The following is a 27,159-nucleotide window of genomic DNA, read 5'->3' on the forward strand; positions in this document are numbered from 1 at the left end:
CAGTGAACCCAAATTGGTGTGTCAGAAACTAGGCTTAATTGGTAGACAAAATAATGAGGGGATGGGCTAGTCCACCCATCACTCCCTTTTGGGGTCCTTAAAGAAAGAGACTTTGGGGGGGAAATTGGTTACTGGAGCAAGCTGCACCATCATGGCTGGTACCCCACTATCTTTTGGGACCCCAGCAGAGGCGGATTAGGATTTTGTGGGGCCCTGGGCCTGAGCAAGTGGGGGCCCCTCGCCACCCCTTCTGCCTGCAGTTCCCACCCACCTCCGGCACTCCCCCTGGGGACTGAGATTGGGGCGCGGGGACTTCCCCTCCCCACCCAGGAGTCCTGCCGAGGAGCGGGGCTGGGCTGCAGGGGCTTCCCTCACTCCCCGGCAGGAGCACCGGGTGGGAGGGATGGGTCGGGGCACAGGGGTGCCCATTTTTCCGAGGCCCCCCAGTTGGCCAGGGCCTCTGAGCATGGGCCCTGCTGGCCCAGTGGCTAATCTGCCACTGGACCCCAGGCCTTTTTCAATCTAATCCTGAGAGATGTCCTCAGCAGCAACAACCGATCCAGCCACCTCAACTACCCTCTTCTCTTCTCCTCAAAAGGCCAGTTGTTCCCATCTTTGATACCATCTCAGACCCTTGAACAAGGGGCTTTTCCTTCTAAAACTCTCTCCAGCTAACGGGAAAGGAAACAAGGGACGTTACACTTTACATTTCAAACCCGTGACTTCTAATAAAAGGCTAAAAGGGTTTTTAGTGGTGTGTTTGCCGTGGTGCTAAGCAGGCTGAACACTGATGGATAATGGTGGGTTATGCTTTGGCCCATCTAAATAGAGAAAACAGTTTCCAAGGGAAACCAAGGAGTCGTCAGGAAGTGGCTTTGGTGATTCCGTAGGTCGTGTGCTTCCCTCTGAGACCACCAGAAGGGGGCGCCGTGCTGTGCTGCTGGACAACAAGAGGTCCTGACCACTTGTGGTCATTAAGGAGCCCAGGGTATTTTTCACAACTGTTGGGACGCTAGCCGTGGTGTCCTGGCCAAATTCTAACTGGGCAACTGCATTGTCTCTCTGAAATCCCCCTGATAGTTTTAACTGAATTCAGTATTCCTCGTTTCCTGGCCTAAATGTCTGCGCTCTACTCCAGACCTGGCTGCATTTCAGGGGCTGGGTGCAGTGATTCTGAGCTCCCCAGCTTGTAAAGCCATATGGGTGGAAAGGCACTGTAGAAAGGTCAGATTATCTTCCGTTCCAATGACTAAAATAAGAGCCAGTTTAGTCTCTGCCGCTGGGATCCTAAGATGTCAGCGTCACAGATGACACCACGTTCCAGCCGGATGAGCATCTCCAGCTGCAGGCTCAGACGCAGCGAGGGAAATGACTATCTACGGCTCTGTCCTCGTTTCGCCATGTATTCCTACTGCGGGAGGCCTTGTTCTCTTTTCAAAAGACTAATAATCACCAGCAAGGGCTCCGCAGCTGTCAATGTGCTGCACACCACAGCTATTTGGGACTTCACAACGGCAACACGGCTAGAACTGGAGCTAACAGAGATTCTCCATGCGCTACCCGCAGTATAGGGTCTATGGCACACCACTGAGCGGTTCAGATTCCGCCCAGCAGAGCTCAGAGGGTGCACAGACAGAATAGCCAGCATGGTACAGCAGTGCTTACGATGGCATCATTATGGGTGTCTTGTCTGTGACCTGGGTATATTTCCCTATATCCCAAGGGGCGGGAGGGTTGCTAGTTAGTACTTTGTGCATGCAGAGGTCTATGTACGTGATACGCAGCATTTGTTGTTGTTATTAAAGGGTTAGGAGGCAGCGGAGTCCGGCTATCTATCTCCCTCCTCTATGGGGGATGCAAACGCTCAGCCCCACCTTTGGCCAGGCTGACAGAGCCAAGGGCAGCTTGCCTTGAGGGGCAGCTGCAGGCGCCTTTAGTAATGTTTGCACAGCTCCATCCCCCAAGCGCCCCGGGGGAGGACAAAGAGCCCAGAGCCTGTTTTCAGCTCCACTGAGCTCCAGGCTGCAACTGACAGTGATACGGTCCCAGAGGACCGGTGTGGCAGGCTGATAAGGGACCTGCTCTGCAGGGCGAAGAGCACAGTGGCGAATACCTACCCACTCCGTCAGCGCTCTTATCCCCAGCCAGGGCCCTGGCGACACACCCAGGCTATCATCCCACACACGCAGCCAGGATGTGGTTTGGGCTAAAGCGATAAAGTCCCCGAGGTAAGTGAGGGCGGCAGCCCTCCGTTCACAGCTGGCCCCAAGAACACGGCCCATATGCATGTTTCACTCACGTCCAAGCCCGACAGCTGAGCAGCCATGGTAAAACCTGGGCTGGGGGATCTGGGGGCTTTTCTACAGGGGGATATTGACCAGAATAGCCCCCCAGGGTGGACACTCGTAGTATTACGGAATAGCTGTAGCCCAGGGGTAGGCAACCTATGGCACACGTGCCAAAGGCGGCACACGAGCTGATTTTCAGTGGCACTCACACTGCCCGGGTCCTGGCCACCGGTCCAGGGGGGCTCTGCATTTTAATTTAATTTTAAATGAAGCTTCTTAAACACTTTAAAAACCTTATTTACTTTACATACAACAATAGTTTAGTTATATATTATAGACTTATAGAAAGAGACCTTCTAAAAACGTTAAAATGTATGACTGGCACGTGAAACCTTAAATCAGAGTGAATAAATGAAGACTCGGCACATCACTTCTGAAAGGTTGCCGACCCCTACTCTAGCCTTTTAAGTTCACAGCCTACCTTGCTCCAGAATAACTCTCCCGTGTAGACAAGCCCACGTGTTGGGCTGCCCAGCAGATGGCAATCTCACCCCGTGAGAGTGCGTTAATAGAACAATCCCACTTTGCTCCAGAGTAAAGTCATCTCCGTTACTGTGTCTGTACCAGCTGTTAAAGAAGCTGACACCGGAGCTACACCGCACTATTTACCCCCTTGCCAGCACCCCAGAACTCCCCCAGGGTTCAGAGCACTGCAGGAGACACTCGGGTTCGATCCCGCTGGGAACCCTCAGCAGAGAGGCCATGGTCTCGCTGGGGATGGAACGGGACTGGCTGGAGAAGGACAATTCCATTTCGCGAAGGCTTTCGAGGGTTTGAGATTGGAACAAGCCAAAAACTTTCTGCGCAACGGAATTGGTCCTGCTAGTGAAGGCAGGGACCTGGACTCGATGACCTTTCGGGGTCCCTTCCAGTTCTAGGAGATAGGTATATCTCCATATATTATTATTATAATTGTGTCAAAGCAGCTGGTTTTGGCTCCAAAAGGAGGTGTTTGAATCTTCTGGTGAGAAGTGACCAGACAGTCCGCCTGGGACCGCAGAAACCTTCCCATCACAAACCCAGTCAAAACCAAGACATTCTGCCTTCAGGGAAACAACTGCAGCTCCTGGGCACTGCAGTCATGCCAATAAATACCAGGAATATTCCGGCACAAATACAGTTAGTCAGACACATTCTGCCCAGCTCTAGTCCGGAGATCTAGTCGTGCCCGTGGCCCAGGGCTGGGGCAGATCAGTGGGGCCGTGTGGGGAATGCTTGCTTTGGTGCTGCCCTAAGGGCCAACTGGGGGTGGCCGGGTGCCAGTCCAGCACACTCCAACAGCCCGGGGCTCACTAAAAGGGACACGGAGCGTGTTTGGTGAGCTGGCCCCGCACCCAGGGGCTCTCTGCACCCACAGTGACTGGGGAGATGACCTGTCCAGGCACTCAAAGGGGACATCCGCGACGCCTTTAGCAGTGGGAAGGGTTGCTAGGTGGCAGCGACACAAAGGAACCGTGTGTCCCCCGCTCAGCCCCCCCCTCCTGCACCTGCCCAGGAAAGCCCCCCACGCACCAGGAGAACCTGAGTCCCAATTAGTGAGGTGTCTGCTGCCACCTAGTGGCCACTGACTGTACACACCAGAGAATGAGAATGAATGGACCTTATGGGGAGTGACTCCAGAGGCCCTATACTCAAAGCAGGCCACTCATCCCTTTCCCAGTGAGCCGTCCCCCTCTCCATTCCGGTCTTCCTCCTCCATCCTCCTCACCTGCCTTCCCCTTGCTGGGGTGAGGGGCTTCTTTCCTGGAGCCCCCAATCACAAGAAGCAGACGGTGCCAATTTCTCTGTCATTTCATGTATTGGTCCCGTCCCCACCCCGCTGGTCTCTGCGTGCAGTGCCCCATTCCCACTGAGGACAGAGACAAGCTCCTCAACTGCCCCCATGTCGCCGGCAGCCAGGAGCCTGAGGCATCCCAGCGTACTGCTCCTCGACTCTAGCTCGGGGATGACACAGGCTGCAACGACTCATGGTCATTAAAGATCCCTGGGCACTTCCCACACGTGTTAGCCCAGCGTCCTGGCCCGATCTCAGCGCGGATGATCTGATCTGTTTCCCTCTATCTCCCCCACCACCACCACCACACACACACACCCTGCACCTCTCCTTCTTGCACTGTGCTAGTGTGCGAGCTGCTCTGCACGACTGAACACCTGCTACGGTCCACCCCCGCAGGGGTGGCACGCCAGGGTGGGTGAAGAAATTCCTACTTCCAAAGTGCTTTGGGAACCACTATAAGAAAATGCCAGATTATTGTGTGACTTCTCTGGTACCCAGGGGTGGAGAGCAGGGGAATGGGTGGGATTGTGCCAGAAGCAGCAACTCCTGATCGCCCCCCCCCACTTTTCTCCCTCTCTCTGATGACGCTGCCCTAGGCGCAGACAGCTTGGGGATGGGATGGAGGTGGCAGTGCAGTGTGGGCTTGTGAGGCTGGCATTAGATAGGGTCTGGTGGGACATGGATTGCGAAGGGGTCCCCCTCCCACCACTCACCAATGAGCGATTCACAGGGTCAGCCACCTGGGTCAGATCCAGCTCTAAACATCCCTGAAGTTCGGGAGTGTCTGGAGTCAGTGTGCCCCACCTTGACAGAGAACGGTACGATTCTGCTCTCCCTTAGGCTGGCGTGAATGAGGAGCGGCCCCCTGGGAATCGATGGAAGTGGATGGTGTAAAACCAGCCAGAGCGAGAAGGAAATTGGGCCTGGTTATACACAGTAAATCAGGGGTGGTGCTGCCAGCTTACTTGTGCTGTCTCCAAGGGGGCCGTAGCCTCAGAGTCTCCCCCCAAAAGAGATGGGGGAGGGTCAAAGCTTATAGGACAGGACCTTTCCTCTGTCCCAGTCAGCGTCATGCAAGATTCATCCGCATGCCCTCCGGGAAATGGTTCCTGTAAATATTAAAAGAGAGCAGGGGTGGGGGGAGAACCGCCCTTGGATAATACGATGAGATAGTGAATATCACCCGTAAGCTGCTAAGCCTCCATAAAGCTCCCCCTATTCACACTGACTTCTGGCCACATCTGCTCCCAGGTTTATTTTTATCCGACTATTAAACACTGTGGGAAGCATGTCTGGCGAATGACTGCCTCCGCGTGCACCGCAGGGCTGGCACCCCACTGAGTCCTGGCTCACACGCACTCGCATTATGGGATGTTAGCATGGCCCAAGCATCGCCTTGGCCTTGGATGGAGGGGGCACAGGCTGGCACCTCTCCGCGCATGCACTGGGCTATCGGCATCAGCTGGGATCATGCCAGGCCCTGTCCTCGCCAAGGCAGGACCAGAGGCTCAGCGAGATGAAGTGATTTGCCCAAAGTCACATACCCCAGTGAGCCGCAGAACTGGGACCAGAACCATGGCTCCTGACCCCCAGATCCAGGGGCTGGTTCACTCAGCCAGGCAGCCTGGGTCTCCCTGCCTCTTATTTGCAGTCAGTGAGATGAGATGTTGGATGGACATAGGGTGACCAGACAGCAAATGTGAAAAATCAGGACAGGGGTGGGGGATAATAGGAGCCTATATAAGAAAACGACCCAAAAATCATGACTGTCCCTATAAGATCGGGACATCTGGTCACTCTAGATGGACATGACTTACTGGCAGTATTTCTTTGCGGGGGAGGAATGAATCTGTTTAGAGGACTCCAGCTCGGACCAATGGCAAAGATCCTGGAGCTTTGAGGACTCCAGCTCGGACCAATGGCAAAGATCCTGGAGCTCTGAGGACTCCAGCACCAACCAATGGCAAAGATCCTGGAGCTTTGAGGACTCCAGCACCAACCAATGGCAAAGATCCTGGAGCTTTGAGGACTCCAGCACCAACCAATGGCAGAGATCCTTGGGTTTGAAAGTGGCTGGTGATTGGTCATACAGCTGAGACTTGCCCCTGTTCAGCAGGGAGCTCCTCTCAACTCCCTGCTTGGACACATCCCCCTCTGGGGACCATCCATCCACAGAGGAGTCTAGGTGGGCAGGTTACGTACAAAATAACGAGACATTTATTGTTATCAGGTAAAGTGCAACCATCATTTTAGTTTTACCCTCTGAAGCCAGGCAGCCAAGAGGAAGAACAGCCACCAACCCAGAAGAACTGCACCAAAGAGGCGGGGGCAGGGGAGTTTACAGCATGGAAAGGCCCCAGAACCGGCTGTTTGACCGACAGCAACACCGTAAACTACAGTTTGAATCCCAACGCAAACAAGAGGAGGGCAAAGCTCCAGGAGCGGCTGTGATGGGAGCGATGCTGCTGCAGCTGTTGGGGGATGGAGGAAAAGAGGTGATGTTTTATACCCCGGGCATTTCAGTGGCCAAGTCAGGGATGATGCTTTGAAGCCTATAAGCGAAGGGCGGCATTTAGCAACTGCCTGGAATGTTATTTGAAAGGAAGCTCTGCTCTGAAATACAGGTCTGGATGGCAGCATAGGCACGGTCCCAGCCTCTGCAGTTGGTTGGACCTCAGTTCTGCAGCAAGGCCCCTTGATTCTGCATCATTCTGGTAGAAATTCTGTCCCAGCTTCAGAAGAATTAAAGAATGGAGACAAAAGGCACTGGTGGGATCAGCCCATTAGCTGGATGTTTCTGCTAAAACGAGCAGGCGTTAAATAGTAATGTTGATATTTGGACCCTCATTAGTTTTCAGAGTTAACATCCCACTGAGGCAAACGGTTCACACCTCTCAAAGCTATTGCTTCAGGCTGGTTGCACACTCTGGTAGATACCCCTGCATTGGTTACACTTGGGCTACAATTGTAAGATTTTTGTTTGTAACTCTGAGGACTAGCAACGATTTTCTCTACTGGAAGCTGAGATTATGAAGCATAGTTCTGCGGCAAGAGATGTATCCCATGACTGACACACAGGGCCCCAGTCAGAGCTTTTCATGTTGTCGTCTCAACAACTCCAGGGCAAATCTGCTCAGTTTACAGTTAACAATTGTTGTTGTTTTTTTCCTTCTGGCACCTCAAACTCTCCCTGGGATCTGACCTGAGCTGGGTTCTTCCTGTTCACACACCACCAGGAATAAAGACTCTACAACTTGAAATGTAGTTTGCAATTCTGTTGCTGATGCACGAGCCAGGAGAGAAGCCAGCTCACTCTCCCACAACAGATCCGGCTCTGATGCGGTAACAGACGTGAAAAGTAGGAAATACTAATTTTCTGGCAGTAAAGTCTACACATGGGACTCAGAAGTTACAGGAGCAGATCTGTTGGCTGCGATTTTTCAGGATGGGAACCTGATTCTAATCTAGCACATCCCAGTTTTACCCTGGCAGTGCTCTCCGGAGTTACTCCTGATTTCCACTGGGGTATCTGAGATCAGGATCAGGCCCTAGAGCCCTTTCTGCATTGCCAGTGAGCAGAGTGACAGCCCCATCGTCTACAGAGATGTCCCGAACTGGGTCTGGATTTTCCAAAGAAAGCCACACAGCAATGTCAGGTCTCTTGCAGTGGGACTGAATGGCCAACCCCTTGTAACGCTCTCTGCTGTTCTCAGTAGACCCAAGGGCACCTGCAGGACCATCTGGCTTTTGAAAAACGGCTGATGTCAGAGACACGCAGTGAATGCACAAGACTCTCGAGTTGCTGACTGCTCTGGGACAGAGGGTATCGAACAGGGGCACTGAGCAGGGGAAGAGAATTTGTCAAACAGCACCAAGACATAGGAGGTGTCAGTCAAGAGTGACTGACAGCCACGGCACTAACCCATCACTGGGCTTGGGCTACTTTCATTTACAGGGATGCATTGCAAAAAGCTAGATGCCGATCCACCAGGGCCCTAGTCTGTTGTTTAATGGGAAACAGGCCTAGCACGTTGATGCACATTCAGACTTCCTGGACCTCTCCTTTGCCTCCTGCCCTGGGTTTGCTGCCAGGTACTGGCACAGCAGGGACTTCAAGGAACGGCTCACCCACTTCACTTTCAGCTAGAAATGGGCCTGGGCCACAAGGCTTAGATCCGGATCCAAACTGCCTCAAAGTCTGGGGAATTTGGATCAGGATTTCAGTCCCGGCCCATCTCTGTTTCCAGGCTCGCCTTGTTCTGCCTCAGCATCCTCAAAAGGAACCAGCTCGGCAGGCACTTGAGAGCGCTCAACGCATTAGCTGGATCAGGGAGAGGAGGGGCTACTGCCTCTCTATCTTGACATGGTCACCGGTCATCCTTCTGCGGTAGGTGGCCAGGAAGATGTCGTTGTCCCTGGGGCAGTCATGGTGGCAGGAGCACGTCTTGATGAACATTAGCTTACGGTGGAAGAAGTCCCCCTCCGGGCACCGGAACTCCACCTCTGCAGTGCTGGTGGTGTGGGGCGTGCAGCAGCGGCCGTCTGTGCAGCTCCCGCAGAACTTGGGCCGGTAAGAGCGGACGCTGGTGCAGCCCGAGAACTCAAAGCGGATTCCCCGACGGGACTTTGGGGTCCGCACGCACTTCTTTCCTTTCTGGGGAGAGAGCAGCAGTAAGGAAAGAGTTAACCTGGCAGGACGGGATCGCGCTACGGAAAAAGGCACGGGGAGGGGGGAGGGGGAGTAGAAAAACACTCAGAGGAAATACAAGTGGTTTTGTTTGGGTTGAAATTCATTGGTTTTCTAGGAAAAAAAATTCAAAATTGTTGAGTTTTTGGAAACATTTTTTGTTTCGGTGTCACCGGCTCTATTGGGGAAAAACAAAGCAATGAAACGTAGCTGTGGGGAAAGAGTTTTAAAAAGCGGGAAGTGGGATTTTTCCCACCAAAATGAGAAAAAAAAATTAACATTTTTCCAAGGTTATAAAAAGTTGGAGGAAAAATGGGGATTTTCAAAGAGCTCAGAACACTTTGGTGAAGCACTTCGATTGAACCCAAACATCAGTTTTCACTGGATAGAGACAGAGATATAGACAGACAGGTACAAAGTGTTTGACCGGCTCTAGCTACACGACCAGATCCTGCCAGGAGTTCCCACTGATGTCAATGGGAGTGGAGGGTGCCCAGCACCTCTCAGGACTGGGTCCTGTATGAGCTGCAGTATTAGGGAGAACTGATGTTCCAAACATCCCCTAGGCTTTGAGGGCTGGAGGGGTGAGGCTATGTCTAGCAGTGTGCTTGATGGACCTGCAGAGCGAGCATCCCCGGCCCACGCCCTCTGGATCAATAGGAGTGGCACCTGTCTATGCCAGGGCTGAACTGGGCCTTTGAATGTTAGCCAGGACGGGTGGGCAATGACCAGCATCTTGGGGGATCAGCTGGTGCCTCCTGACCATGTATCCGTAGTTTCATAGATTGTAAGGCCATAAGGGACAATTAGGTCATCTAGTCTGACCTGGATTGAACTGACGTGTGTCCCAGGCACACGGCACCGCGGTGCTGCCCATACCCAAGGCCTCTGAGATGGCAGGGAATTGACCACTGTGTAGTCAGCCTCATCCTGCTTTGTCCTACCCGCTCCAGCCCTGCTCCTGCTCCATCTAGTCTCACAGACGCTGGTGGCCCCCCTCCCAGCTTCCACCAGCAGCCAGTACCTTGATGATCTTCTCCCTGGGGAAGTCGCAGGGCCGGACCATGCAGAGTCGGCTCTCCTTCTCCAAGCGGCACTGGGGGTTGTCATTGGTGACGCGGGTGGAGATGCCCATCCCACAGCTCTTGGAGCAGGCACTCCATTCGGTGGTCTGGACTAGGCAGTTCTCCTGGAGGTCGTTCAGCTCAGGCCTGGGCGCTGGGTTCTCCCTGTAAACTGACCCAGGTCAAGAGGGACACAAGAGAGCGTTCAGGGACCTGGCACAAGGCACATGGCCAGGTACAAAGCAAGTGACCATCTGGGGCCTTGCTCTGCTGAGCAGCTCACGAGCTGGCACTGTCTTGTTCTCCAGCAATGGGGCAGGAGGGGCAGTAAGCGAGGCCCTGCCAGAGCCGTTTGCCCATTCACTACGAGAGTCAGCAGGGTCTGGTCTCCTTTCCCCGCTTCTGTCAGCTCCAGAAGTGTAAACCCAGCTCTGATTTGGTAACTGGATTATGTCTGAACCTTTCTGGTGGTCATAAAAGGCACCATCCGTGACCTCTGTAGAGACGGATGCCCTGTAGCCACAAAACAGGGGCAGCAGAGGCGGCAGCAGCACCCGCCTCTTCCACAAGACCTTGCCAACGGGCCTTACCCCTGGCCAGAGAAGATTAGTTGTTACTCAAGGTGGACTGGCCAGATCCAATGTGGCTAGTTCAGTTCTGGCCCCTCAATCTTCCTCCCCAGTCCCCGCTGAAACAGTAGCTTCTTTCCCCTCTGTTGCTACAGGCACTCACATGGACCCAGCTCCTGGTGCAGAACTGGTCACCCATCGCCACTCCACAGTACTGATCGAGGGGAGGGGACTCACCGCTCTACTGGCTAATCACTGGTTTCGAGAGAGGCCCATAAGAAAGTCCCAGATCTGAATATCCCAAACGATGGGCAAGTTTGGAGCTAACTTCAGGGCTTTGGGCCCGTCTCTATTTCCCAGCTAATAGCTCTTCCCTGACGGTGCAATCGGCCACACCCTCATCTGTCTGTCACTCACCTGCCAATCAATAAAACCTCCTCCAACCGCACACCCCTAGTTATCATCTACCACCCCAAAATGGAACCCGTACGGGGTATCATCAAACAACATACTCTATGGGGACTCCATCTGAAAGAAATCTTCCCTGAACCCCCTCTTCTGGCCCTCAAACAACCCCCCAACCTCACTACGAACTGAAAGTGGCACCAGACCCTGTCAAAACAACAGATGCAAAACCTGCAGATGTATCTCCACTACTACAAGGATCAACTTCCCCCACAACACACCTTTCGAGATCCATAGGTCCTACACGTGCCTATCACAACATGTGGGGTACCTCATCCAGTGCACTAAATGCCCCCAATGACAACTATGGGTGAAACCAGACAGTCACTGCGCTCTCAAATGAACTCACACAGGAAAAGAATAAAAGATAAAAACACCCTAAGACCCGTGGGTGAACACTTCTCACAAAGCCATCACTCCGTATCTGACCCCTCAGTCCTCGTCCTCAAAGGAAACCTGCACAACGCCTTCAAAAGATGAGCCTGGGAGCTTAAATTCATAACTTTGCTAGACATTAAAAATCATGGACTGAACAGAGAAGAGCAACAAAAATGACTAAAGATCTAGAAAACATGACCTAGGAGGGAAGATTGAAAAAATTGGTTTGTTTAGTCTGGAGAAGAGAAGACTGAGAGGGACATGATAACAGTTTTCAAGTACATAAAAGGTTATTACAAGGAGGAGGGAGAGAAATTGTTCTTAACCTCTGAGGACAGGACAAGAAGCAATGGGTTAAAATTGCAGCAAGGGAGGTTTAGGTTGGACATTAGTAAAAACTTCCCAACTGTCAGGTTAGGCACTGAATAAATTAAGCACTGGAATAAATTGCCTAGGGAGGTTGTGGAATCTCCGTCACTGGAGATTTTAAAGAGCAGGTTAGACAAACACCTGTCAGGTACGTGACCCCACGTAACCCTCCCACCAATGTCTTGCTTCTGGCTTCTGCCCAGCGGGGAGGGGGCCTGGGGCTTCACCCCCACTGGGCACACCTGCCGGGGCTCGGGACCTCAGCAGGAGCAGGGTTTCAGCATCAAGCCCTAAGACCCCCCTGAAGCCCCCGGCAAGCGCAGCCCAGCTCTCAAACGTCTGAAGATATGCAGCTCAGAAAGTCAGTAAGTTTGGCCACACCTGGCTTATTACAACAAGCTGGAACTCACTAACCCCCCTTGCTGTCCTATGACTGCAGAGCGTTAACGGGCCCCGCTACCTGGAATGGTCCCTTGAAATAGGTGCTAACTCCTTACGCTAAATGATCTGTTCCACCTGTGAGGCTGGCAGTTCCTTTCCCAGACCTCTGAGGAAGAGCTCTGTGTGGCTCAGAAGCTGGCCTCTCTCACAAACAGAAGTTGGCCCCATCAAAGCTATTCCCGCCCCCAGCTTGTCGCTCTGCTCACCTGCCAGGGCCGTTTCCTGGCTGCCCCCTTGACAAATCCACTCCTCACAGCACTGGGTTGGGCGTTTGACCCGGAGGGGGTGGGGGCAGTCCGGGGAGGGGAGCCGCAGGTCGTCGGCGCACAGGGGGATGCAGCCGACGGCGCCGTCCATGCAGATGCATTGCAGCTTGCAGGTGGGCTGGAAGCTCTCACCGTTGGGATAGATCTTCCCCAGCAGGTCACAGGTCGCCCCCTCGTGGGCTGTAGGGAGAGATAATGTGTGGGGGGGAGAGGGGGGGAGTTGATGGAATGATTCAGCAGAAACGATCCAGGTGCTGAGGGCCAGGTCTCTTCCTCTAGGGGATTACGTGGGAACCAGAAATCAAAGCATGTAAACATCAGCTCCCCTGGCCTGAGATCTATGAATCCTGGGGATGTAACCGGCTCTTCCCACAGGCATCTGGGGTCCCAAGCAGCCAGGTTAGAGTCTTTTCCTTGAGTGCCTGTCCAAGGGGAGCCTGAGTTCACCAGGGACCAGGCTGCACCCCTCCCCCCAGGGTAAGCAAGCCCTTCTAATTGAATTTGCATGGCTGGACAAGGGCAGCTTCACCTGCTGCGAACTGAGCCCCCATCCGAAAATGAGGAGGGCCAGGTGTGACCTCTCTGTTCACAAACCCATCGAGCAAGCCAGTAATGCGTCGGTGCAGCTCTGCTCAAAGCTGCATTGACTAGCCCCACCTCTGAGACCGGCTGGTAAGATCCTGTCTCTGTGTGGGGGATGGACTAGGTGACCTTGAGGTCTGGTCCAAGCCTCCGTTGCTATGGTCCAGCTAAATGCTTTGGATGGACAGTGCTGCGGAAGCACGGGGTGCTGACGTTAGGATCTGTCGTTTTAGGTTACAGCGGAGGGCACTAGCACCCTGCAGGACTGACCACAGCTTCGAGATCTACCCGACTGGGTGAGTGCCCAGGCAAGAAGAAACTGGCGGCTCCAGTTATCACGAGGAGCGATGAAGAAGCTGGCTGACAGTTCCTGTGTGCAGAGCTAGTCTGGAGGAAGAGCTACTGCCTGGAGCACTCTCTGGTAGAGAGCAGGTCCCCTCACCAGTACAGCAGTAGTTGAGTAGGGATGGGCTCAAGACCAGATCTCAAACACCCCAAAGTTCTGGGTAGTTTGGATCCAGTGCCTTGGTTTTGCTCCATCGCCTAGGGCCAGGTTGTGAACCCCATTGACAAGACTATTCATGTGAGTTACGCCCCCTGGGGCTTGCTCTGTGTCCGTACAGCACCTAGCACAATGGGGTCCTGGTCCATGACTGGGGCTGCTAGGTGCTACCATAATGCTAATAAAGAACTGCTCAGTAGTGAGAGCACGTGGTTCACAATCTGGCGCACAGGGATCATATCAGGGCAGCTCTGGCTGACCCTCACTGACCTGGTTCTTTCAGAGACGGATCTGGGAAAAGGACACAGGTAACCTGGTGCAATTGGAGTCTCTAGCATCTGGCTTGCTGGCCTATTTGGGGTATTCCCCATACTGCGCTCTCCTTTCTGAAACTTGTCTTCCACTCCCCATCCCCACCTGCTCGCTGAGCTAATGCCAGACGGTCTGATATTCCTTGGAGACACCTCTTTTCCAGTCGGATGGGCTGCTAAGTGGAACCAGGTCTTTACACCCATCCAACTTGTAAACAGCCTCCTCTTAACTCAAAGAGTTTCTCCGCCAGGATCTAACAAAGTGCCCCAAGTCAATGGTATGGTGCAAGATGCATTCTTGATATGACACACTAGCCAAAAACTTTGCGGCTAGATATCCCTATAAGACAAAAAGGCAACATTCCTCTGAGTGCAGTCAATTTCCCACATTTAAAGGTGGCTTGCAAAAGGAAAAAACAAATAGGGTTTGTACCCATTCAGGAATTCTTTACATCATAAAAAAGGACCCTTCCCTGCCCCACCATTTTTTCCCAGTAGGTGCCTGGATCTTGTCCATCCTGATTTTCCTGAAAGAATCTGTGTGACTGGAGACTTGGCAGGGTGTGACGTCAGACAATGCAAGTGAAACCCAATCCAATCAAAATCTCACTTTCCCTCCCAGCTTTTTAAAGCTTCTTGTTTTCCATTTGTTTTTGTTGATGTCTATTCAACTCAAAGGTTTGGAAGATACTTGGGAGAAATGTGCTCTTTGTTAAAGACTGACCATACCAACCTTTCAACGGAGGGCTGAGAAATCCTCCAGTTCAAGGCAGAGACTTTCAAGAAGTTCTCCAGCAAGGCCAAGGAACATCAGATTTAATGTTCCAGCTATTTCTAAGCTAAGGAGAACAAGTAGACCCAGTCTCTAATTTAAAAAAAAAAATCTTTTATAAATCATAAAGCAGCAAAAAGAGGAAGAAACCACTGTCTTAGCCACAAGACCAGCCTCCCTCATATGTGCTGCACAATGGTCCAATAAAGCTTTACCGCTGAACCAGGTAAGGGGGCCATTTCCCTTGGTGAGAATGAACCGTAGCAATGAACAAGCAGCCTGTCTTTGCAGCATTAATCTAAAGGCATCCTAAAACCTTTCTTGCCTTGGCTACCACGTGCCAACACTACAGCAGTTTATCTTAGTGCAACGTTTCCCGTGCTCCATCTTTCCAGAAGTTACACACACTGCAGCCCCGGAAGTCAGTTTCCAGCCTCGTGTTTGTATGGTTGATTTTAACACTAAGCCAGCACAGAGCGTTCGAGACCTGCACTACACAGCGTTCTGAGAAGAGTCCATCTTGTCATGTGTTCCCGATGGGCTCGTTCACATAAGGGGGGTGCTTCTTACTCAGATTAAAGTGTCTCCCCTTTCTTTAACTCCTTTCTCTGCTGGGGAGCACATAGTTCTGGTTAATGTGTGTTTAGACTGGTAATATCTTTTGTTGGACCATCTTCTGTTGGTGAGAGAGACAAGCTTTTGAGCTTACTCAAAGTGTGTTTAAAGTGGGAAATTAAAGGTTTCCCAGGCCTGAAAAAGAGCTCTGTGTAAACTCAAAAGCTTGTCTCTCTCACCAGCAGAAGTTGGCCCAATAAAAGATATTCCCTCACCTACCTTGTACCCCTCAGGCAGAAATTTTCCAGCCCTGGTGTCTGTCCAAGGGCAATTTTTTTTTTTGAAAGTTTGAGCCAAAAATGATTCCACTGTTTTTTGGGGAAGGAAAACAAAGAAAAGGGGGAAGGGAGAAATATACTTCCTCCACTATGAAAAAACAAGTCTTGATTTATTTATTTTTAAACAGTCCAACTGGCACAATGGCTCTCGCTAAAAAGCTGATATTGGGCAGGGATGTAGTAGCCTTCGCTGAGAGACGCTCCAGGAGGGGTCTGGTGAAAACAGGTTTGCATTTGCTGTTTTCAGGATTCGTAGAGGCCAGTCGGCGCATACACACTCTTTTGCAAATGATATTTTTGGCCATTTCTATTAATGTTTGAACACAGGAAGGCCGCGACATCACAAACAGACTGAAAGAAGGTGTAAATTTATAACAGTGAGTGTAATTAACCAGGGGAACAAATTTACCCAGGCTCCTGGTGGACTCTCCGTCACTGACAATTTTTAAAATCGAGCTGGGATGATTTTCCAAAAGCTGCTCTAGGAATTACTGGGGGGCAGTTCTCTGGCCTGGGCTATGCCGGAGGTTAGACTGGATGATCACAATGGTCCCTTCTGGCCTTGGAATCTATGAACACATGTGTCCAGTGGATTTAAAATGCTACCGATAATGTGACAGGGTAGAGAATTCTGCTCTGATTACAAAAGTAACATTACTTTATAATAATGGCCCAAAATGGCCTCAGGCATTGGGGGGCATCCTGGCCTCTCCTGTTCTCTGCCTGTGCCTCACAATGGATTAGTTGCCTGAGGACTGAAAGGTTTTGGTCTAACTAGTGTCTGGTCTGTGACGTAAGAGGTCCGAGTAGATGATCAGATGGTTCCTCCTGGCCATGCCCTCCGTGAAACTGAAAGATGTTGGCGTTTACAGTAGGATCAGTGCAGAGACTGATGCCGTTGCTGGAGATTCTCAAAAGACACAAAGAACATTAAAGCAACCAACCCCCATTGGAAGTCAGTCAGAGTAAGGCACAAATGGGAAGTAGGGCCCTTGAAAATCTCCCCCACTAAAATGTAGTAGAAAAATCAGTTTCTCTCTTAGTGGAAGAGTTGTACCACAGGGAACCAGAACTAGAGAACGGGGAGCCTTTGGTTTGGCATCTGACCCAGAAACCCCTGTTGGGACTAGAGGATGGCGATCAGACTGCCCTCAACAGACGGGACACTGGGTTTAATCCCAGTAAAGCAGTACTAGCACAACTGTGCTAAGAGTGTGATATATAAAAGTCAATGGAGAGAGAGGTTTTGGATCCAGGAATCCAAATCCTCTGCCCTGTGAATTCATGTAAGGAGTTTGTATCTGCGGTTATGACTTGTGCCATCTAGTCAGTCACATACTTTTTGGTCCATCAGTTAGTTTCAAAGGGGTTGCACAGGCCACATAAGGAGGCCACTTGTCTGGTCTGCCATTGTATGTTCCCTAAGGCAGGTTCTGATGTCCCTCTGGCTCTCCCATGGTCTGTGGGGCCTGGGGGCAGGGCAGCTTCACGCTGGAGGGATACGCAGCCGCTCACCTAAGCAGATCCCGACGTCTCTGTGGATTTTGGAGAAGTCGCAGTAGAGTCCCTTGTGGGGATCGCAGGGTGTCTGAAGGGAACACAGCTCACCCAGCTGCCGGGCACACACTTTACAGCATCCGCAGGTATCCCACACGTGGCTGGTGCCAACAGGGCACTGCAGCGGCTGAGAGGGGCACTGGCATGGGTACGAACACGGCTGTGACTCTGCCTGGAGGACAGACAAGCCATGAAAATAAGACCCTTCCTCTCACAAACCAGCAGGGTGGAGAGATTAAAAGTGCATGAATCTGTTGCCCCAGCTCCAGCAGGATAAACCCACCTTTCTCTCCCCCTCCCCAATCCGGGTACCAGGAAGGACCTTCCATGCAGCTCCAGATGAGCAATCCCCTGACCGCAAAATCAAGTGGAGTCCAGGAAAGAGAAATCCCCCTGGGAGACAGGGTCAGCTTTAAACACTAACAGGGCAGGAGACTGCTTGGAGTTCCCCACTCTGTGGAATCGGTCCCCTTCCCTTTGACTGTATCCACAACAACATACCTGGCTCTTTCATCCGTACATCTCAAAGGAGGTCACCATCCTTAGTCCCATTTTACAGATGGGGAAACTGAGGCACGGAGCGGGGAATGGATTGGCCCAAAGTCACCCAGCAGCACGGCCAAGAATAGAACCCGGGTTTTCCAAATCTCAGTGCAGTGCTAGATTCAAAAGGCCACACTACCTCTCCAAGTAGGACCTGAGAGGTGAGCCCCCACCTTTTTGGGGACCTTAATGTAACCTCCTTCCTTGGGACCTTACGAAAGTAACACCATGCCTGCTCAAAGGACTTCAGGGTGCCCTTCCCTCCTTTCAAAAACCCACACTTCAGTATTTCTGCTGTTTGATTTCACATGGTGAACAGGGTTGGGCCGGGTCCGAAGGATGGGAACGCTCGAGGGAAAACCCGGGATGCTGTAAGTGATGTTGGTGATACAGTAGGTGGCAGCCTTCCCCCAGAGCCAGTGCTGAACCAACCTCCCAGCTGCTGTACACAGCATGGTTTGGATGAGATGTGAAACCAAGGTCATTAAAGGTGCTAAATTTGCAGTCATTAAAGAGCCCCCTTTTCATTTAAAAAAAAAAAATCGGTGTTAATCCCACTTGGGTAACTACATTTTGCCAGCCAACATTCTCACTATGTAGTTTCAACAGGGATATGGAGTAGTTCTTCACTTCCCATATTTAACGGCTGTGCCATGCCTCTGTGCACCGCTATGTTCCACCCCAGAAGTGGCTGCAATTGCAGTGACAAAATGATCTTTGTGTATTATTTGCATGCGTCCGTTTAAGCTTACAACACGTTTTGAGATATCAATGTAAAGCAACAAAGCCACCAGGTTCATACATATCTGCTCTTGTATCAGACCCAACCCTGGCCGGCAAAGCAACTTCCTTGCATGTGTTGTTTGGTGACCAATAACAGTAGTAAAACTTCTCCAGCTGCTTTGGCTGTTGTTCCCAACCGCTGTCCTAACTGACGCTCACATGGGGCTAGGAGATGCAGTTTTATACTCTTGCATCAATCAGCACAGTATAGTATAGGACAGGGATTTGGCTTAATCGTAACCCACAAGATCTCACCGAGTCTTACTCCGTTCAAGAGGAATTAATCTAATTCTCTTTGAAAACTCCTAGTGCAAAATCTTCTTGTAATAAATAACACCACCTTGCTGCCTGTACCACACCCATTCTCAAACCGCAGTCGAGAGCTGGCAGGATCCTCCCTGTTTCCAGCTGTGAGGGTGCGTTACAAGAAGCTGACGGTACTTCAGTGCTTTCCTCTATTTTTCATAGACGCAATTGCTGTAGCTGCCGAAGGGGCAAGTTATTCGATCAAGACTGGGTGGAGGGGTGGGTACAGGGGCGGATTATGAATGGGGGTGATGTGTGTCTGCCACAATATCTATATTAAGATGTGAGCCGTGCACTGAAAAAGTTAGCAGCAGCAGGTGTTCTCCGACACTGTGGTGGCAGCAGCCTATTTAAAGAAAGGTTTCAGAGTAGCAGCCGTGTTAGTCTGTATCCGCAAAAAGAACAGGAGTTCTTGTGGCCCCTTAGAGACTAACAAATTTATTTGAGCATAAGCTTTCGTGGGCTACAGCCCACTTCTTCAGATGCATAGAATGGAACATATATTGAGGAGATATACTATTTCACTAGGAGGGTGGTGAAACACTGGAATGCGTTACCTAGGGAGGTGGTGGAGTCTCCTTCCTTGGAGGTTTTTAAGGCCCGGCTTGACAAAGCCCTGGCTGGGATGATTTAGCTGGGAATTGGTCCTGCTTTGAGCAGGGGGTTGGACTAGATGACCTCCTGAGGTCCCTTCCAACTCTGATATTCTATGATTCTATGATTCTATGATATATATACACACAGAAAGCATGAAAAGGTGGGAGTTGTCTTACCAACTCTGAGAGGCCAATTAAGTAAGAGAAAAAACACTTTTGAAGTGATAATCAAGCTAGCCCAGTACAGACAGTTTGATAAGAAGTGTGAGAATACTTACATGGGGAGATAGATTCAATGTTTGTAATGGCTCAGCCATTCCCAGTTTCTGTTCAAGCCTAAGTTGATTGTATCTAGTTTGCATATCAATTCCAGCTCAGCAGTTTCTCGCTGGAGTCTGTTTTTCAAGCTTTTCTGTTGCAAAATTGCCACCCGCAGGTCTTTTTTTCTCTTACTTAATTGGCCTCTCAGAGTTAGTAAGACAACTCCCACCTGTTCATGCTCTCTGTATGTGTGTATATATATCTCCTCAATATATGTTCCATTCTATGCATCCGAAGAAGTGGGCTGTAGCCCATGAAAGCTTATGCTCAAATAAATTTGTAAGGCTCTAAGGTGCCACAAGTCCTCCTGTTTATTTAAAGAAACACTCTCAAAATGTCTCTCCGTTTTTTTTAAATTCCCAATGACAACAATCTTAGATTAAATCCAACCGAATTTAAATCATTTCCTGACCTTGTCACTGTCCGGGCTGATTGCCTCCTTTCCCAACTTCACACAGAGAAACTGAACTGCTCCGTTTCACTTTTTGTTTATAGGCAGGTTAACTTTCTATTCAAGGGTGGCAGAGAAAGGATGGTCTGGTGCTACAGCAGCACAGACCCAGATATTCTCTTCCTAGCTCTGCCACAGAACTGCTGTGTGACTTCACACCACACATGTCACCTCACTTTGGTACACAGTACACCTGGCCCCAGTGTGTATTCCGACTCCAATCTGCTCTGGTTTTGCGTCTTTTAACTCCTGCTAGCCTTACAGAGCCAATAGAAACAACAAGGAGTCCGGTGGCACCTTAAAGACTAACAGATTTATTTGGGCATAAGCTTTCGTGGGTAAAAAACCTCATTTCTTCAGATAAAGAAGTGAGGTTTTTTTACCCACGAAAGCTTATGCCCAAATAAATCTGTTAGTCTTTAAGGTGCCACCAGACTCCTTGTTGTTTTTGTGGCTACAGACTAACATGGCTACCCCCCGATACTTGACACCATGCCAGAGCCAACAGAGCAGCAAGTCAGCTGGAATCTTTTCTGGCTCATCCACTATGAAGGAAGGCTGAAGGAATTGGGTTTGTTTCGTTTGGAAAAGAGAAGACTGAGAGGGGACATGATAGCAGTTTTCAGGTATCTAAAAGGGTGTCATAAAGAGGAGGGAGAAAACTTGTTCACCTTAGCCTCTAAGGACAGAACAAGAAGCAATGGGCTTAAACTGCAGCAAGGGAGGTTTAGGTTGGACATCAGGAAAAAGTTCCTAACTGTCAGGGTGGTTAAACACTGGAATAAATTGCCTAGGGAGGTTGTGGAATCTCCATCTCTGGAGATATTTAAGAGTAGGTAGATAAATGTCTATCAGGGATGGTCTAGACAGTATTTGGTCCTGCCATGAGGGCAGGGGACTGGACTCAATGACCTCTCGAGGTCCCTTCCAGCCCTAGAATCTATGAAAAAAACAGTGAGCGGAGACAAGGACCATGTAAGGTAGGGAATGCTAGTACAGACTGGGCAGGGTTGAAGTGGCTACCTGGAGTCGCCTCGCTAGCACCTTCCATTAGTTGTTCCACTTTCATGCCATATTAAAAGATGAATTATTCTGCAACATGCCTGAAGACACTTCCTCATTCCTGCCCATACACTTCCTTCTAGAAATTGTCTCGATACAAAGAAGATGGACCCAGGTCTGAAGTTCAGCTCCAGATCCAAACTTCCCCAAAGAACTGAGCGGCTGCTTTGCAACAGACCTGTGCATAATACAAAGGACGTTTTTAACAGGTTGTGCCGCAGAGGCGGGTGGAAAAGGAGCCCAGGCAGTGAATAGACAATGCACATTTCAGCTTCCTCCCACCCACAAAAGTCGCTGGCCCCGAACTTCCACGCTGTTGGAGTTTTCAAGGGAAGGGGCCCCATTTCTCTTTAAAGGCCTGATCCTGCGTCTGTTGAAATCAGTGGCAAACGTCTACAGACTTCAGTGGAACCAGAATTAAGCTAATATTATGGATCATAGCCACTGGAACTGAAAAAGAAAAAGAAGCCAAAAAAGAGGACTGCCTCACCTCTGGTTTTGCTGGCAGCTCTTGCATGCATCCCAAACATCATTTGCAAAGCAGCCACTCCCAGGAGCCCTGAGCACTGACTGAGCGGCAGTTGTGTGTAAAAAGCTGACTAGCAGAATCACATCTCCGAGCTGCATATATATTCCCCATCACTGGCTCCCAGGTCCCATCTCCTCAGCTTACAAGTCAAAACAAGATTTTCCTAACTGCCGGCACTGCAGGCTGAACCTAGGTACCTGGACGAAGAGAGACGGGTAATGTTCTTTTTGCTTCACGTAACTCTTAGCACTGGTGAAGAATCTGGGGTGGGGTGGGAGAAACCGGCTCACATCTCTGCAGCTGCTGGCTCTTGGGACCGATCAGTGAACCAAGCGGCTCTAACACCAGGGAAAGAGCAAACGCAGGCAATGACAAAGGGTTCTTTATTTTAAAAAAACCCTGCTTTTTGGACCATGATCCCATTCAAAGAGGTGGGAAAGGGTATTGTAAGGCTCAAATAAATATTTACAAAGCACCCTGGGTGCCTGGGATGAGATGAAAGGTGCAAGACAGGTATGGTTAATGCTCTTTGTATGGTCGGGCACTGACAAGGATAAAGGAGGCAAAGCGTGATCATTCCAATAGTCCTAACACTGGATGGATTGGTTTGGATAACACTGCTTTACCCTCAGTTACAGGATTTCAATGCACTGATAAACTAGGCCTTACAACACCTTTGTGTGATAAATAAGAATTGCTATCCCCTTTTCACAGATAGGGAAACTGAGGCAGCAAGAGGCAGTGACATGCCCAAGGTCACAAAAGTCAGTGGCAGAGCTGAGAGCAGAGCCAAGGAATCCTGAATCTGAGTGCTCCGCTAGACAATACTCCTCCTCCAGACTAGGAGCAGAGTTCAGGAGCTCCTGCTCCTCTGTTTTAACCACCAGATCCTTGATTCCCTCCCAGCACTAGGAAGAGAACAGGAGTCCAAAGTCCCATCTTCAAAGCGCTTGAGAACATGATCTCATTTGGATAAATCAAATTTGTGGCCAAAGTTTAACTGTAAAGTGTTTCAGAAACAATGTTTTTTATTATGATATATTACGTGCGTTGCTGTAACACCCAGGAACCTGGGTCACAGACCAGGACCTCATTGCGCAAGGCGCTGTACAACCACAGAAGAAAAAGGCAGTCCCTGCCCCAAAGAGTTTGCTAATTTCCCCTCACCGCAGAAACTGCCCAGCCCCTGATACCATTATACTATAAGCATCTCCGTACAGAGATCAGCATTCTTTCTGTTTGGAAATCACGGAGCACATTTGTGGTGCTACCAGCAACAATCAATACACAGAGTTCATCTACCTAAAGCATTTTGCATACAGCAGTGCGATAAGCCACAAGAATCTATTTAGAGCCATAGCTGCTGGCGGCATGGACCTGGTCTCCTTACTGGTCTGTAAGGTGATTAGTACAGTTTGGGCCCTATAATAACAAATCATCATCATTAATAATGCCCCCGCTGCTGCCATTTGGATTGTGGTCACATCCAAAGGCCCCATCAGAATCAGAGCCCCATTGTGCTAGGTACGGCACAAAACGCAGCGAGACACAGTCCCTGCCCCCACAGAGCTTCCAATCCAATTTCTCCTTCAGATTTCAAGCTCACGGTTTCCAGGAGCAAACAGCTGCGTTTCAATAACAGCTGTTTTTCTTGGCAGGAAGGACGGCACATGGCTGAGATATTGGTCTTATCCCTAGCAGTGCCGCACATTTGGCGGGTAATGCTGCGGGTAAGTCGCTTGACCTCTCTGTGCCTTGGTTTCCCTCCTGTAAATCGGGGATAGCAGGAGAGACGGAGGAGCTTCATCCACTTCATACGAAGTGCTTTGAGAACCTTGGACGGAGAGCACTATGCAGGTCAATGTGCGTCTGCAGCATGCCGTTATGAGTGTTATTTATCTACACAGTGCATTGGGATGCCACATTACCAGCTAACTCCTCTTAGGCACTGTCAGGGGCAGGTGACAGCTGCAACAGTTAGGCTTGCTGAAAGCATTCTGCAAAACAAGGAGCTGCAAAGCTCCCCCAGTAAATAAAACGACTGCAGTACAGTACATACCCAGCCAGGCGCAAGGAGTAGAAGGAACAGAGACCAGGTTATTATCCCAAAGCTGTCATGCATCCTGAGTGAGAGGGGTGGGGTTTCAGACTGACAACTCGCTCGCTCTCTGCTCTGTTTGGAGAATGTTGCACACGGGCTCCTCTTTAAATAGCCTCCTGACGGGGTGTGCCCTGCACTTGAGTGACAAGCTGGAGAGCGGCCCAAACTGGGTGAACCAAAAAGTGTCCGAATTCCAGAGAACATTAGCAGATTCCTGTGTGCCTGGTGGTCACGGGGCTGCCGGTGGAGTCTGGGACTCGGCTGCATTCCACGTGGGGAAATCAAATCCTGGCAAAAAACCTCTTTGCTAGGATTTTATAATTATTACTCACTCTTTAATTCTAAAAGTATGAAGCCTGAAACAGCTTCCTCCACTCCCTCTCTCCACCTTCCTTTCGGCCACAAGAGCTGTACTCTTAAATAAGTGAAGCTTTGTTGGGCTACTCTTTTCCCCTTGGAAGGGGAAGGGACAGAAAGTTTAGCTTTGTTAGAAGCCGTTCGGTACCATAAGTGATAGTGCATCCGCAGGGCCTGCAGACCCACCCGGCCCAGGGGAGTCAAAGCTACAAGATGAACCCAATGCTCCTGCCTAGGATGGCTTCTTGCGCTTCAAGGAAATGAAAGGGAATAGGGCAAAGCTTGCTTTTAAGGGATGGCAGCTTCCCACAATGTTTTAATGTGGGTCACAAAATGGCTAGAGGGGAAGAGCACACACCTAGGGTGACCAGTCCCAAATATTCAGGGTTTTGTCTTCTATGGGCGTCTATTATCTCACATACCCCCATCCCGATTTTTCACACTGCTATCTGGTCACCCTACACACACTTGTATCACAGTGTATGATCTTTTGGGTGATTATCGCTGAAATATAGGACATAAGAACATAAGAACGGCCATACTGGGTCAGACCAAAGGTCCATCCAGCCCAGTATCCTGTCTACTGACAGTGACCAATGCCAGGTGCCCCAGAGGGAGTGAACCTAACAGGTAATGATCAAGTGATCTCTCTCCTGCCATCCATCTCCACCCTCTGACAAACAGAGGCTAGGGACACTATTCCTTACCCATCCTGGCTAATAGCCATTAATGCACTTAACCTCCATGAATTTATCTAGTTCTCTTTTAAACCCTGTTATAGTCCTAGCCTTCACAACCTCCTCAGGAAAGGAGTTCCACAGGTTGTGCACTGTGTGAAGAACTTCTTTTTATTTGTTTTAAACCTGCTGCCCATTCATTTCATTTGGCGGCCCCTAGTTTTTATATTATGGGAACAAGTAAATTATGTTTCCTTATCTCCACACCACTCATAATTTTATATACCTCTATCATATCCCCCCCTTAGTCTCCTCTTTTCCAAGCTAAAAAATCCTAGCCTCTTTAATCTCTCCTCATACAGGACCCATTCCAAACCCCTAATCATTTTAGTTGCCCTTCTCTGAACCTTTTCTAATGCCAGTATATCTTTTTTGAGATGAGGAGACCACATCTGTACGCAGTATTCAAGATGTGGGCGTACCATGGATTTATATAAGGGCAATAAGATATTCTCCATCTTATTCTCTATCCCATTTTTAATGATTCCTAACATCCTGTTTGCTTTTTTGACTGCTGCTGCGTGGACGTCTTCAGAGAACTATCCACGATGACTCCAAGATCTCTTTCCTGATTAGTTTCAAGTATCAGAGGGATAGCTGTGTTAGTCTGAATCTGTAAAAAGCAACAGAAGGTCCTGTGGCACCTTTAAGACTAACAGAAGTATTGGGAGCATAAGCTTTCGTGGGTAAGAACCTCACTTCTTCAGATAAGTGAGGTTCTTACCCACGAAAGCTTATGCTCCCAATACTTCTGTTAGTCTTAAAGGTGCCACAGGACCCTCTGTTGCTTTTTCCTGATTAGTAGTAGCTAAATTAGCCCCCATCATAATGTATGTATTGTTAGGGTTATTTTTTTCCAATGTGCATTACTTTACATTTATCCACATTAAATTTCATTTGCCATTTTGTTGCCCAATCACTTAGTTTTGTGACCTAGTGTATCCTATACAGACAGAGCGTGGGGTCATATAGTTGTTTTGCTTACACCTGCCTGGCAAAGCAGAACACTCCCACGCAGCAGCAGATGAGAAGAATAGGAGAGCAAGGCTGGGAAATGAACTCAGGATATGTATCTGACAGAGGAGAGCAATCTCAAGTCTGGCATAAACTGAAAACTTAGGTCAACATAGCTGTGGCTCTCAGGGGTCTAAAAAACCCACCCCCCTGAGTGCTGTGACTATGTTGACCTAAGCCCTGGTGTAGACGTGGCTATGTCTACGGAAGAATGCTTCCATCACCTTAGCGACTGTCGCTCAGGGAGACAGAGTTCCTACCGTGATGAAAAGCCCCTTCCGTAGCTGCAGCTTGCAGCTACACTACAGGACTGTAGAGGCATAGTTATGACGCTATAGGCAGGCTGCTATAGTCCCCGTAGATTAGATGAGCCCAGAGTCCATGCTGGCCTGGGGAGTGACAGACCAGGCCTGGGAACTAGATCCAGAAACCTTGTAGGGCAGCGTACTGTGGTTTGCACCAATCAGGTCTCTCGGCTTCCAAACATTCCAATAGCGGTACGAGGTGGCACTTTTGATTGGTCTGGCCTCAGAATGCTGGGAAATGGCAGCGTGGGTAGCAAGGCGGGGGGGTCCAGGAACTCCTGATGGGTCGTTCTGGCTCTGCCACTGAGTCATTGTGTGCCCTTGGCTAAGTCCCTTCACCTCTGTCTCTGAGTTTCTCTATCTGCAATATAGGCATAAGACAACAGGGCAGAGATAATATGCTACCTACCAAGGGTGCTGGGATTTTAAATGTATACTTTAATATTTCTCCATTGCTTTTCCAAGGTAAAACACTCAGTATTGTTAGTAAATAAAAGCACAATAAAATTACACATACATACAACACCAATATGAGAACCATACTTAACCAGGGTTCTTAACAACAGAGCCATTTATTTTCTAAGCACTGTGCCAACATTGACTAGTCAATACCCACCACCTCCACGGGGGCTCTCCAGTAAAGTGCTAACCGCATTATCTGCTCCTCCTGCTCTTCTCCCACCTGAAGATCAGTGATTTCACAATCATTTCCATAGCAGCTGGTTCTGATGCCACAAACAGAGGATTATGTCTCTACACAGAGGAGTTAATGAACTGGAAGTGCCATAAACACACAGTGCCCAGCAGCAGTTACAAGACAAAAGCAGTCTAGCCAGACATCGATACAAATCTGGGCTTGGAAGCTGTCGCACCTTTAAGCTGTGCTTTAGTTGTGCTGTCCAATACCCGCTGCTCAAAATCATACTCTGCAGGACATGCACACGGTGTAAATAAGGGAGGCTGGGGCACCTCTGTTCTCATTTTCCTCTTGCAACAAGGAAATAACCCACATCTGGATTGCAAGTCATTTTGACCACTTTGTAGCTGTGACATCTGTGCTTCTGTAAATCCTA

General features: G+C 49.9%; 1 protein-coding gene across 3 annotated transcripts; it reads right to left on the bottom strand.

Annotated features, from left to right (window-relative positions):
- Positions 1-6,319: 6,319 nt before the first annotated feature.
- LOC101940791 (CCN family member 2-like) lies at positions 6,320-23,784 on the bottom strand. 3 transcript variants are annotated; one of them, XM_065576722.1, is made up of 6 exons: positions 23,632-23,760; positions 21,534-21,769; positions 16,940-17,153; positions 12,305-12,544; positions 9,837-10,048; positions 6,320-8,779 (listed from the first exon to the last, which is right to left on the bottom strand). In XM_065576722.1, exons 2-6 carry the CDS (start codon positions 21,558-21,560, stop codon positions 8,468-8,470), a joined length of 1,005 nt encoding a protein of 334 aa, XP_065432794.1. In that variant the 5' UTR covers positions 21,561-21,769; positions 23,632-23,760; the 3' UTR covers positions 6,320-8,467. The 3 variants fall into 3 exon arrangements, with proteins under 3 accessions (XP_065432794.1, XP_065432795.1, XP_023961587.2); XM_065576723.1 differs by having other exon boundaries at positions 21,534-21,910; positions 23,632-23,759; XM_024105819.3 differs by lacking the exon at positions 21,534-21,769 and having other exon boundaries at positions 23,632-23,784.
- Positions 23,785-27,159: the final 3,375 nt, after the last annotated feature.

This window comes from Chrysemys picta, chromosome 23 (genome assembly GCF_011386835.1).
Source record: "Chrysemys picta bellii isolate R12L10 chromosome 23, ASM1138683v2, whole genome shotgun sequence".
NCBI lineage: Eukaryota > Metazoa > Chordata > Testudines > Emydidae > Chrysemys > Chrysemys picta.

Excerpts from the sequence above, each read along its gene's own strand:
- LOC101940791 (XM_024105819.3), bottom strand. The coding sequence starts at position 23,694 with ATGCATGACAGCTTTGGGATAATAACCTGGTCTCTGTTCCTTCTACTC. Across the intron at positions 17,154-23,631 it reads TACTCCTTGCGCCTGGCTGG|GCAGAGTCACAGCCGTGTTC; the intron begins GTATGTACTGTA and ends TCTGTCCTCCAG. Across the intron at positions 12,545-16,939 it reads AGACGTCGGGATCTGCTTAG|CCCACGAGGGGGCGACCTGT; the intron begins GTGAGCGGCTGC and ends CTCTCCCTACAG.